Raw genomic sequence first — 13,676 nt, 5'->3', positions numbered from 1 at the left:
TTTCTTTCTATGGATGCTTTTCAAGAGTTGAACAACAAACTAAACGTAAATCCCTTGTTAATCTATCTTAACAGTAGTGGTGTGGGTGTAATCCAGAGGTACAGGGTTTGAGCACAAACACCACCCTTCTTCCCATGATAATCACGGGACCAGTGCAGTGGGGGCGCTAGTGATCCAGAGGATAGCGAATACCCTTTTCTAACATGACCGACGGTACACACATGACACAACAAAACTAATATCGACTTGTATCTTACGCAATAAAAGTTGTACCTTTCTAGATTTGTTAGCTCTAAAAAAAGCATTACTAGTACTTAAAAGTTTTAAATACCTTTAGAAGAGATTCACAACATTTACTCATATCTTTCCCACCACTACAAGAAGAAGAAAAAATAGGGCGTTAAATTCATGTTCAAATCTAAAACTACAGACCACAGGTGTTAGAAATGTACCTAATTTTTTGGCAACCGAAATCAAGGTGTTACATGCCCCATATACCGCGAGCAGTTGCCACTTTGCTGTTGGGCTTTGATGTTAATTCGAATAATATCCGAGCGAATGTATCCGAATATTTTCCATCTGAGAATAGGATCTCTGCAAATGCGTTCTCATACGCCAGGAGCAGAGGTCGGTTTTGCGGCTCTGAGACTAGGCTTTCTAGTATCATTGCTGCTTTTCTACACACTTCTGGTACTGGATGTGGTGCCTTGATCACTTTCAGCAACCGATCAACCGCCCTAAGCATTTTAGATAAAAGCTTGTGGTGAGTTTTTACCAACTGTAGAAATAAACCCAATAACGATTTGGTTCGTTTTTTGGTTGAGTTTTCTTTAACTATCAACAATCCTCAACAAAATGTTGTAGGTGGTCATGCAAACTGTGTTTTGTGGGCATCCAACATACACCTGGACTACTAACCGAATCTTGTTTAGTACTCCCTACGTCCAAAATAAATGCTCACGATGAACAAGGAACATAGTTTTAGAAATGTGTAATTACTAACTAAATGACAATTTTACCATTGATAATAGAGGGAGTAATGAATTATCTCATAACTAAGGGTAGAATTGGAAAATAGATGTTTACTTCTGAACAAGCTAAAATAGAAATGTCGACACTTATTTTGGGACAGGGGAGTAGTATGCGTTGTTTTCTTGAAAAATGAACAATGTTTGCTTCATAACAAAGTGAACAGAAATCAGTGTTGGAATTGCTAGGACACCCGTGTTAACAAATCATGAATCTTGCAAGTCAAAAATGACAGAACGTTGCAAATTCTTTTGTAAGGTAATAGTAGCTTGCAGTAGATGTGGAACGCTTGGCTTAAAATGAAGTTCAGCCATTCAAGTTTAAAAAATATTTCTAGATGTAATGACTAGAAGTGCTACTGATAATAATGATCCACAAAGAAGAGCCACATAGCTCAACAACATCATACTTGCATGCATTATTAACCACTCCAATTATAGAGCGGGTACTAATATTGTAGGTCCACTGGCCTGTATTTAGTGCCTTTCTCATATTCCCACCGTTCTATAAGTGTCCACATTTCTATTTTAGATTTTCCAAAATAATAGTCCAACTTTCAAAAGTAAGTGCCTACTTTCCAATTCTACCGTTAATTATGAGATTGAGATATTCATTACTCCCTCTATTATTAAGGGTAAATTTGTCATTTAGTTGATTGGAAGTGTAATAACTACACATTTTTAAAACTGTCTTTTTCATCATGGATATTTATTGTGGGACAGAGGGAGTATTATGATATCAGATTCTGCATTTCCCTATCCTAGTATTGTTGAATATTTTTCTTAAAATGGAACAGCTGATTTCTGTTAAACTCAAATTAAGTTAAAGGAACATCTCACCATCGTTCACTGGCAAGCTTCAATCGACAGTCCATGTTGACTTCCGCAAGGTTATAAAGTGCCCCCACTGCAGCAGCTTGTGCATCCACAGCTGGCAAGCTCAAAAGATCTACCAACCGCTTGTAGATCTGCAAACCCCATCAGAACTGTTTTTAGACGGAAGGTACTAAACCGAGCATAAAAGATTACAAAAATTTTAAGCAACCACAAACCTGTGGAGCAGAAGGAAGAAGAAAAGGTTCATTCTCGGGGTTTATTATCAAACGCCCAAGCAACTCCGCAGCTGCACAATGCCAAACTTTCACAGCAGATCCCAATATTCCCATGATGGCTTGAACAGCTCGTTTCTCTCTTTTTTCCAAAAACAACAAAAATTCGTAAACATGATGCATGTGTTTATTGTAGGATATTTAAAACCCAAATAGCAAAAAGAATATATGGATTCTTACGTTATTTTGATGTAGGATGGTTTTGATGAGCTAAAGATTCGAAGGTCAAGCAATGGAGCCAAATTCACAATTGTCTCGAGGCAATTTGTTACGAGTTCCTCATCCTCTGTCAACAACGAAGAACGATTAGCATCAGACATGCCCCCCCCCTGATGCATTATTACTTTATTAGCCAGAAGAACAAACGAAATCTTCTGGCCAATTGAATTACAGGAATGCAAGAATTTATTATGAGTCCAGACTGCAAGAAAAATCTAATCATAAACTAAGTAAACGAATTGACAACCAGAGTATTGTGCTAACCAGCTGCAGATGCAAACCGCTTACTAGAGATGAGACTAAGAAGATCTACTAGACAACATAAATGATGAGACCTTTCATGTCAAAATCATCAAGTGCTAAGCCATTGAGAGTTGCTAATCGAGTTCTTCTAATTAACAACTCTATCATTCAATGAGTTTTCTGTGAAGGCCATAAAAAGGAACACTTTTATTATTATGAAAGCATAATACGTACATAAATTCACCAAACGGACAAAAAATAATTAAAATTAAAGAAAGATCCACATGTCCCACTCCTCCAGTTGGTGCATAAATATCAAACATGCCCAGCATCTCACGAACAGTAGGAGGCTCACAACAAGTACCACCCAGCTGTTTGTAAACGAAGTAGCAACCTACCTTGATAGGTTTGGCATTGCTAATTAAAGGATTAGTGGAGATATATGATCAACCTGTGAGGTTTACATATGTAAAAGGGAGTATTACTAAATAAATGAGGTATAAATAAGAGCAAAAGAGGGATTCCTGGGTGGGTATTGTTAGTGATCGGTTAGCAAAAACACTATGGAAGGGAGTAGAGAGATAAAAGGTGGGTATCTTGTTTTGTAATCGATTTTGGCGTGAGCCATGAGAGTACACCAGCTATTCAAATTGCTGGGATTCGGCATGTAATTTTTTTCCATTTCCTGTTGAGTAACACAGCAAACATCCTCTCACGTCAATGTGCAGAATATTCTCATTATCACAATGAATCTCCACTAAACCACAAGAAGAGTCGCCCAACTCCCTAAAGTCGACTTGTATGTCATATACAACATGGTCCAATACATGGACTGTAACAGAAAGAGAAACAAGTATGCTTCCAGGACACAAGATTTCTTTGAAAGTAAATGCAATATCCACTATATATCTGATGTGTAATAAAAACATATACAAGCAGCATAAAAATAAGCTACAAACCCTCATGTATCCTTGAAAGGCATACAAAAGATAGCACATCTTGGAACACTTTTAGGATGCCTAAAAGTGTATAACTGATAACTTCAGAACAGGAATTATATGCTATAGCCGCAGGTTCTTAATAGATAGATGTTGTGATGTTCTTGTCTAAGTCTGTCTCTTATTTGAATCTTTTTACTCGTCTTATTTCTGAGTTGATGATGGGTGGACTTTAGGTGGTAGGGTGTAGATATTTTGGTTTGTACTTGATGATTTTTTCAAAAGCAATTTAGGAGATGGACGCAATGTAGCATGGGAAGACATATTACAAGAATCAGGAGGAATGCGCATCTTCTGTAGCCAAGGGATAAGGCATGGAGTTGAAGTAGGAACAAAAGCAAGGTAGCAGTGCAGGTCAGTCCCCACTACTAGACAACTAAGGAGACCAGAGTTAGTGGAAAGAATAGACCAAGTCCCAAAGCGTATAAGATCAAGAGCAACCCCTGCTGAAAGAGGAGTCTTTCCCTTAGTTTCTACAAAGTCAACAGCTGAAGAACACTCTCCTTTTTTTTGGTTTCATCTTCAGGTTGTTTTCTTATCATGAACAATTCATTTTCTGTTATTTTCACTGTCATTAATAGATTAAGTTACTTTCAAATAAAATATGATGTGTTGTTTAAGTTAACTTGGGTGATGGATGGGCTATAGCCTGAATGTCCTGTATTGTTTCTTTCAACAAGAATTCGTATTCCTTTGTTTATTCACTATGGTTGATCACCATCGGTGGGTAAAAAACAAGTTGCAGCTTGCCCTCACGCCAAAGGAAGGTGTAGTGGATTTACTTGGTTTTCCTAATCGCGCAAATTACTTTATTTGGGGTCATTAATCTTCATTGCGTTGATTAATACCATTTCAATTCCTTTTAGGTCAATTTAATTTAATTAGATGTGTATAGATCCATTTCTATTCTATTAGACTACCGAAAGTGTGTGCTATTCTAGCTTTGCTTAGATGAATACATTTATGCTTTTGATTCTTATGCAGGATGGTCATTGGACTGGACTAACATTGGAATTCACTCTCAACTGGGTTTGCAACTTCGAGAGACTGGAGTCTCTCCCAGGCTCCCGCCCAATTTGGTTTCACTCAAAACAGAATCCAACAGTCCCTTTCTGTTGTATTTAACAGTCCCGACTCTCTCACTAACAAGCAAAGTCTTTTGACCAAAATGCCCTCCCTAGCCACTTATTCCCTGTACTTCCTAACCAACCTAACTAGCCACCAACTTATTTGATCAACCACTTAGTATGGGGTATAACCATTTTCCAGTCAATTCTTTAGTTGCACGATTTACAGACTTATTTCTGGAGGGATGGAGGTTATATCAGTCTGAGTAATTACAAGGCATGGTAATAAAGATTATTAGTATTTAGTAGAAAAAAATGTTATTTTCTATTTGCATCTTCATATTTGATAAGAAATATTCAGCCTTTTATCATCTCACCTGTAACATGGTCCTCCATGCACTGGAAGATTGTTTCCAAGCAATGGCGATGCTGGCCCATAATGACTTCATTTTCTGGCATAAAGGAGAAATTGCGGAGAATATTTGATGCAGCAACAGCACACTGCTGCTTTTCTGCCCGCCCTTCATCATCCAGATTAAACAGACCATCCTCAGCAAGCCACCATTCCGAAGGCTGAGATTTAGTTGCCTTTTTCTGCACAGATGCCTCTGAAACAGAAGCAGATCCTATGCTGCCATAAAAATAGCAAAATCGATGGTTATGTATGAAACCTTCTACATCAAGAATGGGGAAACCTTGAGAAAGCAATGACGGTCACATGGAACTTACTTTGGATGGGGCACATCATTTGAGCCTAATGCTTTGTACTCGTTTCCAAAACCAGTAACAATGGAATTAGCACCTAGTGACCGTGTTCGTGGATTTTTTATGAGCTCTTTTGGGAGTGCAATATCACGCCAGTCATCTATCTGTCCTTATCGCACATTAAAAAAAATAAGAAAAATAGTAGTTCTCACAGAATTTTAAAAAATAAAGATGATTAAAACACAAGATACAATACTGAAATTTTATATAAGAGTGATCACATACAACTTGCAAAAGAGCATCAAGCAATCCAGGTATTTTCGCCAAGGGGGTTGCATCTTTGCGCACTTCATCTTTCTCTTTAAATGAGAGCAAAGTTAGGGTATTTAGCGCCCATGTCAGCTCACTCTTCAATCCACTTTGAAGAGCAAGAACAATCCTTTTATTATTCTGATCTGAACATGAGGATAATGAATTTTAGAGAAGTAATGATTACATGACGTTGCATGCTTACATTTCAATCAAGTAATGTGAAAGAGAACAGTTTATAGATGCAATAAGCAATTTCTTCCAAAATTAAAAGTTCTCCTCCAGACAGAGCATGGCTCTTACTGGAGCCAATGGGGTTGTTTGTTTACCTCTTAATAGTTCCATTAAGAGGCAGCCTCTGAATCTTTAAGAGGTGAATATTGTTTGGCAAAAAAAATGTCTGCATCTTAATGGTTCTAAAACCCTCTAAATGATTTTGTATCATGGGCCTCCCTTAACCATTAAGCGCCCTAATTTCATTGTAAACAATTACCAAACAATTATATTTCATTTTGTACTATATCATGAGAGCCTCTCAATCATTCTGACCACTTAATCGTTCTGCACCAAACCATGCAGCAACTACATATATGGGATCAAGTACATGATTGGATCCACGTCTGTTATACAAGCACTTTGGGTATGTCCTCCCGGTGTTAGATCTCAACACAGAAATAATTTACTGGGACATGTAATGACAAATTGAATCTGTACCATGCATGCAGAATTTCAATTTGAATATATACACCGGTGAAGTGTGCTAGTAAACATGATCGAAATGACAGAAAACCAATTGTGTTTTTCATCCTTCTCTGTATAACATAAGAAATAACTATTACTTTATTCGCTGAATGTTGCAGGGTTTTGTTCTACACAAGAGGCATCATCATCAGTATCAATTGTACTCTCTCCGTCCTAAAAGGGTAGTACAAGTTTGACTTCTAAGTTCTAACCATTGAATGGTCTACTCTTCAGTGTTGAGATTGATAAGAACTGGTTTTGTTATTAATAAATTGTAAAATGCACTAAAATATAAAAAAACTATTAAAATAACAAGCCTTTATCCCCAACTAGTTAAATAGGATATATACAAATCCCAGAACAGATGGATTGCAAGGTGAGACAAGACAATCAAGAGTTTAAAACATAATCAGCATCCTTGCAAGCTCTCATATGTAGAGCCAATTCCTTATACTTTTTGGATCTTTCAGATTTGCTCTCGACTGCTTCCCCTATGTCGGTCTTGGCATGTCCCTACCTCTTCTAACACCCTCCTATCCCTTGTCGATGGTGCATCTAAAGATCACATCAGAGATGACCATACCATCTGCAACATTACATCAGTTTCAATAAATTGGAGCTACTAAATTCTTCTAAGTATCCTCATTTTTAATCCCATCCATCCTTGAATGTCTCCACATCCAAGCATGCTATATACCCTTGCCCATATCATGCTCAAGTGAAAGATGACAGTGATGAGAAGCAAACAGAAAGGAAGGTGAAAATATATAATGTAGAATACTGTAAACAATTGCATCAGAGGAAAAAAATAAGAAAAAGGGAAGAAAGTGTTGAAGGCCAGAACAGATTTAGCAAGATCTTTAAAAAATCATTCAACTCTGTATTAAAAGGAGCTGTAAGAGAAGAGAGACCCCTAAGGTGGCATTTGACAGTACTTTCATTTCTATTTTCTGTTTTACTTTCCCACAAAATTATACATCTTGATGAAAAACCGCTTTTGTCCATTGTTTACATCTTTGAAATATGGAACTCATTTATAAACTTGTAAAGTTGATTAACAATATCATGGTTTACAATATGAGTTGATGAAAGAAAGAACGGGTGACTTTTTGAATCCAATGAAGATCAATTTTAGACCCAAAAACACACTTTCAATCTTTCATAGAAAGAATCCAACCATATTCAAAGTTGAAACTCTTATACCCTAACTTCTCTCTCCACTGCCTTCACAGAAGCACCCATTGCCATTTGCGACCCCTGCAGACCTTCTTGGGATATGAATGAACATTGGAGCCAAAGGGTCATGAGCCTAGTGGTACCCCCTAACCCCATCTTCCTTGAGGTCAGGAGTTCAAGTCACCAAAGGTGAGAAGTGTGTGTGAGTTTACTTTGCCAGATATAAAAAACAATCTTACCAGTGAAATTATTGTGTATAATTCCACCCTTTGATTTTCAGTAACTACAATTCTGGGGAAGATCTGGTGATGAGTTCCAATATTGCACTTATAGTTTCCCCCCACCTACAAGCTACATGTTCATGCCATTAATATTTTAATATCGTGTGTTCAAAATTCCCACTTTCACTTCAGATTAAATGCAACTAGCAAAGTTGCCTTTACCGATTAAAGCTCTGACTTAGACAAAAGACCACAAAATTGTAGGTACTGGACTAGAATCATCACAATGGAGAGCTTAAAACTTACCAATGGCAATGCAGACCACATGGTTGTGGAGATGCACATGGTAATTTGTAACAAGAACCGTACTGGTGGATGGTGAGATATGCATGAGTGAATATTATGAAGGATCACAGCAATGATGGAAAAATTACTAAGAATATGAGAGTGTTGACCATTGTAGAAGATGAAATCTTGAAGAGAAATGGTTTGATTTTTCAAATCTTTTAAGAAAACAAATAACAGATCTCTGGTGGTGGATTTCTAACGAAGAAGGAAATAATAAACAAGAAGCAACATTGAAGTGCCATACATACTTTCAGTTTTAACGATTTACATTTTTGAAAAGGGAACAGATATACCAAGCACGTTTTGGTTCATCACAGAACAAAGCTATTACAAAAACATATATATATATACACACACACAAGGGAGTAAGGGGCACTGTATATGTTAGCAAATGGGCCTAAGTAATGATTAAAGGAATCAAAACTACAGACCATCTTATCAAATTCTTTTAATTCCCAAGTCCATGAGCACGATACAAGCTACCTGCTATAATGGAACAATTTTGTTGAATAGCAACTACCGTAACAAAACCAAAAAACACAGTAGAAAGTAGAAACTACCATATGGATACCCAAATCCCCAAGAACACCTACTTAACTAGCAGCATTGCATTGACCAACCATACAAACTAATATGTTACCAATTTATTGCAACTTTCATTGTTCTCAATTCTTGATGTGGTGTAAAATATCGTTTTCAAACAAGTAAAACTTCAATCTACTATGGTGTAACACCCCAAATCTCACATTGCATGTATAACACATATCTCATATATAGAATACATGTTAAGCCCACAAAGGTCCATAATACAAGAGTCTACAATGCAAAATACACAGCTCAAAAATTCCAAAAGTACATGTTATTGTATATTGACATCTATACTTCAAAACGTGGCTAATTAAGATCTTCATACAGCTAAGCACATAAAAAAATAATTCACAGAAAGCTCTTTCCCTTATTACCATTACCTGCACACATATTTTGAAAACACAAAATAGGGGTTAGACATGAATGTCTAGTGTGGTTCCCTTTTATGTAATGCAGGGTGAAGATCACCAAAATATTTAAACCATTTCATGTAATGAAGGATAAAACCACATTCTGTTTGAGTCCATCGGGCCTCTGGTTCCAAAGAACACACTTAGAATATATTTTGTTTTGAGTCCATCGGGCCTCTGGTTCTAAAGAGCACACTTAGAATATTTCAACTAACCAGGACCAAAGCCCCTCTGGTCTCTCTACCAGAGCTTCTGGTTCCTCGACCAGAGCCTCTGGTTGTACTAACCAGAGCTTCTGGTTCAACGTGTAAGCCAACCAGAGCCCCTCTGGTTTGTTTTTCATAAAAGATTCTAAGTATAAAAAAAATCTTTAAATATCTTCAAAACGTAGATTTGACACAGAGCTCTTTCCTTATGAATATAGAGCCTCTAGTTTAACTAAAACTTTGTAAAAGACTTGTATACTTTTCAAACCATCATCCAGAACCTCATATTGGGGAACAACCAGAGCTCCTCTGGTTCCTCATAAAATGATCATTCTGATCGAAAACACTTTTAACCAAACCAATGACCATAGGTCATATTTTTCCCGTAACCAAAACATCAATACTATTATTTCTAGTAAGAACATCTCTAAATTCTCAAATCACCAAGAAGAGAGAACTCCAATCTGTTATAATCTTAAAAGATATAATAGCAATAGTTATACCATGTACATACAACGACCATCCTTATTTCATCCACAATTCCCCTTAATAGCAACAGCTATATTCATCACACACAACGACCATCCTTATTTCCCCTGAAAATTCTTATGAACTATTTCATCCAATGACAGGCTGTAGACCTTTCTGTCAGAGTGAACCTCGTTCATAGTTTTAACCAATCATGGTCTCAAAATAGGTTTATGTTCAAAACCTTTTAAGCCTCAAGAACAATCTGTTCTGTAAATGATTTCTCGAATAATCTACTCTCTTTAAATCCTCAAAACAGGATATTACTCCCAAAATTGTTTTAAAAAAGCAATCTCTTCTTTATTTTTCCAAAACAGTTTCCAATACTCAAGTTATAACAATATTACCTTCAATTTATTAAAACATTTTCACCATCTTTTCTTTAAAACTATCATCCAAAACCCAACAGTTTTGTATAACAATATACATAAAGGTTTTAGTTATCAAAAACTCACCTTATCACACACAGATTTTGCAGATTATAGTACACAGCAAATTCTTCAAACACTTTTGAGCAACAGGTTTCTTCAAGAATACTCTCACCGCCTTCAACACCTTTTTCTCTCTAAAAGGTTTTCTTTTTCAAAACAAGATGATAAGATATGATCTTATCTCTTTCCTCTCCTTATATATTTTTACAAAGACGGTGGAGTCTTTTTATTAATATAAAATTCATAGGCGGTGGGTTTAATATGTTAAATACCACCTTTCTTCATTATGAAGATATCACATCTTCATATTTTTAAATAATATAATCCACGTATACTTTACTTCATATATGCACGCACCTAATTCAGGTATGCACAGCAACATCTTTTCACATATATGCATACTACTTATGCATTTTAATTAAGTAATCATGCATGTTGTCACGTAATTCAAATAATAATCACGTATAGGTTACCTCAACTCAGGTTGTTTGAAACCCAGTTATAACATATGGCCCCTAACATGTAAAGTACGAAAGTTTAGAATCTCGAAACACATAACAAAGAAAGATCTTGTCCAACATTCTTGACTTGTAATGAAGTCAATATATATTGCATATACAAAGCCATGTTAACCGGGTGATGGTGAGTCACTGATGCCAAAGGCACCCGTGTGATGCCTTGAAGTATTAACAAATTCATCTTATTATAAATATGGGTGTAACCTGATCATATACACCTATCTACTATGTGTATGCAATGAGCATGTTCAATACTGAATAGCTACCAGACCAGCAATGTTATACGACTCGAAGTGTTGGGCGACAACGAAGACCGTGAGAGAAAGTTGGAAAGTGACAGAAATGAGAATGTGTAGAGAACTTATGGTAAGACCATGTCGGACAGATACCGAATGAGGTATTCTTGTTCGAGTTGGAAATTGCACCTATTACTGGTAAATTGTGAGAAAGTAGATTGTTGTCTTTTGGACACGATCGTAGGAGACAGATGTCAATTCCGATGAGGAGGGTATAAGTGTGATGGTCGAGGGCAGCCCAAAGCAGTAGACTGATTGAGTAACCTCAAGATTAATTTAGAACCATAATGGAAGTTATTAATAGCCCACAACTTTGAGCTTATAAGCTTACAATTCCAATTTTCTACCCATGTGAGACGGGTTGTTACAAACTCCCCCACTTAATTCTTGATGTCCTAGTCAGGCCTTCCTAGAATCCTCCTTGTAATTGGAGATGAGGATTTGCCTAAGATGTTATAAAAATCCCCCCTTGGAGACTCATCACACTCGATTAGGTTTGCCCCACTATCCCAATGGTATAAGAATCGGCTATGATACTATTTGTAGCCCACCATGGCCCAAAGTAGCAGATTGGCCCAATAACCTCGAAATCAACTTAAAACCATGGGGAAGTTATTGGTAGCCCACAACTTTGAGAATATAAGAAGCTTACAAATCCAATTTTCTATCTATGTGGGACGGGTTGTTACAGGCAAGGAGGACAGTTAGGTCGAGGAGGATGTGGGATGAGCAATACATTTCCGAAATAAGAGTTCTTGGAGACGCAAGAATAGAGTAATTGATTAGGGGTGGGGACCCGTAGCAAGCACAAATGTGAGGGAAGGAGCTCAAGAGGTAAAGGGTAAGAAGAGAGTTGTAGATAGGTTACAAGGGTCCTACATTGAGCCAGGGACTAGGGGTTGGGTTTTTTTAAAACTTGACTATGTTCCATTTCTTTGTACCTACTTCTGTTTGTATGTTACACTTATTATCTTTTCAAGATCCTCTCTTTTGAACTTTTCTTTTACCTTATTTTTCTTCAAACTTTATTACAACCTTTCTGAAAATCATAAGTCAAACTCTTTCCTCATATACACTCTTCCGAAAGACAAGGGTCTTCACAAAAACATTCACTCTACTCTTTGGAGTAGAGGTCAGGTCGGCATACCCCCCCCCCTCTCCTGGGGAGACCACCTCTGTGTGGAAAATACTAGGTTAATTTGGTTTGGTAATACTGAATTTGCATCCATATCCAAATGATATTATTATTGAATATATCTATATGACTATTATGTGACTGATGTAAAAGGGATTCCCGCATGTCGGTGCCTGTTCCTAGTCATTTGAATATTTCAATTCTAAGAGTACCGGGATATCGGCATCAAGAGACTGTATACTAAAAATTGTTCAACAAACAATAATTAGAAGTACTGATGATGATCCTTTCTTTCCAAAAAGAATGGTAAAGATTGACTTCAATATATTTGCAACTTCTCAGCTTCAAGGTTGCTAGGAATACTAATCTTTTCTTCAAAAAATTGATGATTGCATTGAACATTTAGAAAATGTCCACAGATTACGAACCGAAGGTAAGTTAGTAAAATTTTGACGTTTTGGAAAGGATTGATGAAAAATAACATAATTAGGTTTTGAAAAAGAACTGACCAGCGAAAGAGGAGTGGACTTGGAGTGATGGGCCAAGGAGTGTAGATGGCGCTGCGGCGTCGGACGCCAACGCTGCAGCTGAGTTGCTATTAGTGCTTCCAAAAGGTCGGCCTCTCTTCGCCGCCGGAGTGCCGGAGCCACCCGAACCTCCGCCTTGTTTACCTAGCTCTCGTTTCTGCATCTCTCTAACACACGAAACACGCGTCTACGGACCTAACTTATCTGCCATTGCTTTCTTTTATTAAACCCGCCACCTGATTTTTAAATAATTTATAATATGCCCCATTTTTATTTTTAACTTCTCAATTTAGTCATTTCCGTTTGATTCCGTTTAAATTTAACGGAAAAATAGACAATGACCTTTTTGCCCCCTGGATTGTGGTCCACGGTCTTTGAAGAAATTGTCGTCATCATGTAATACTACGATCGATGAAACAAACTTTTAGGCTCCTTGTAAGATTTGACAAAAATTGATGTGTATATAACGTTATATATGGGCATAATCAGTTGTCAACAACCTCCCTATTTAAGCTCATGGTCGCTTACAAACTCGCATGCACTGAATGTCAGTTCAAGTAGCTTGCATGACTCTAACTTGCACAACCTGTTGTACACAACATCTCATGCGAGCTACAATCCGCTTTTCCAGGTTGTGCTCATTAGGCGACATCACAGGTAACTTATAATTCGCCTGTGAACTTGTTGACCTTCATCTTTGTGACTTTTTGGCCCTCACAACCTCCCAAGTCGCATTCCATTTCACTTATGACCTATTAGAATCGACTTCATGACACGTACATGACTAAGTAATTTGAAGTCATACCAACACCAGAATTCCCTGCTTTACAACATTGTCAATGTGATCTAGTATATACCGAACTTAAACACCAG

The 13,676-nt window shown here is 37.1% G+C and overlaps 1 protein-coding gene across 2 annotated transcripts; it reads right to left on the bottom strand.

Annotated features, from left to right (window-relative positions):
• Positions 1 to 227: 227 nt before the first annotated feature.
• On the bottom strand, positions 228 to 12,970 carry LOC112529473 (armadillo repeat-containing protein LFR). 2 transcript variants are annotated; one of them, XM_025140771.1, is made up of 9 exons: positions 12,786 to 12,966; positions 5,655 to 5,824; positions 5,394 to 5,533; positions 5,042 to 5,295; positions 2,318 to 2,423; positions 2,081 to 2,219; positions 1,869 to 1,996; positions 453 to 737; positions 228 to 374 (listed from the first exon to the last, which is right to left on the bottom strand). In XM_025140771.1, exons 1-8 carry the CDS (start codon positions 12,964 to 12,966, stop codon positions 482 to 484), a joined length of 1,374 nt encoding a protein of 457 aa, XP_024996539.1. In that variant the 3' UTR covers positions 228 to 374; positions 453 to 481. The 2 variants fall into 2 exon arrangements, with proteins under 2 accessions (XP_024996539.1, XP_024996538.1); XM_025140770.1 differs by having other exon boundaries at positions 228 to 737; positions 12,786 to 12,970.
• Positions 12,971 to 13,676: the final 706 nt, after the last annotated feature.

Source organism: Cynara cardunculus (genome assembly GCF_001531365.2).
Source record: "Cynara cardunculus var. scolymus isolate 2C chromosome LG 16, CcrdV1, whole genome shotgun sequence".
NCBI classification, from domain to species: Eukaryota; Viridiplantae; Streptophyta; class Magnoliopsida; order Asterales; family Asteraceae; genus Cynara; species Cynara cardunculus.
The sequence above is the reverse complement of the archived record's forward strand: the minus strand, read 5'-3'. Positions and strand labels throughout refer to the sequence as shown.

Coding starts and splice junctions, on each gene's coding strand:
- LOC112529473 (XM_025140770.1), bottom strand. CDS start 12,966: ATGCAGAAACGAGAGCTAGGTAAACAAGGCGGAGGTTCGGGTGGCTCC. Junction 2,424..5,041: donor CATGGAGGACCATGTTACAG/GTGAGATGATAA, acceptor CGTTGTTGACAG/AGGATGAGGAACTCGTAACA. Junction 738..1,868: donor AAGCTTGCCAGTGAACGATG/GTGAGATGTTCC, acceptor TAAAATGCTTAG/GGCGGTTGATCGGTTGCTGA.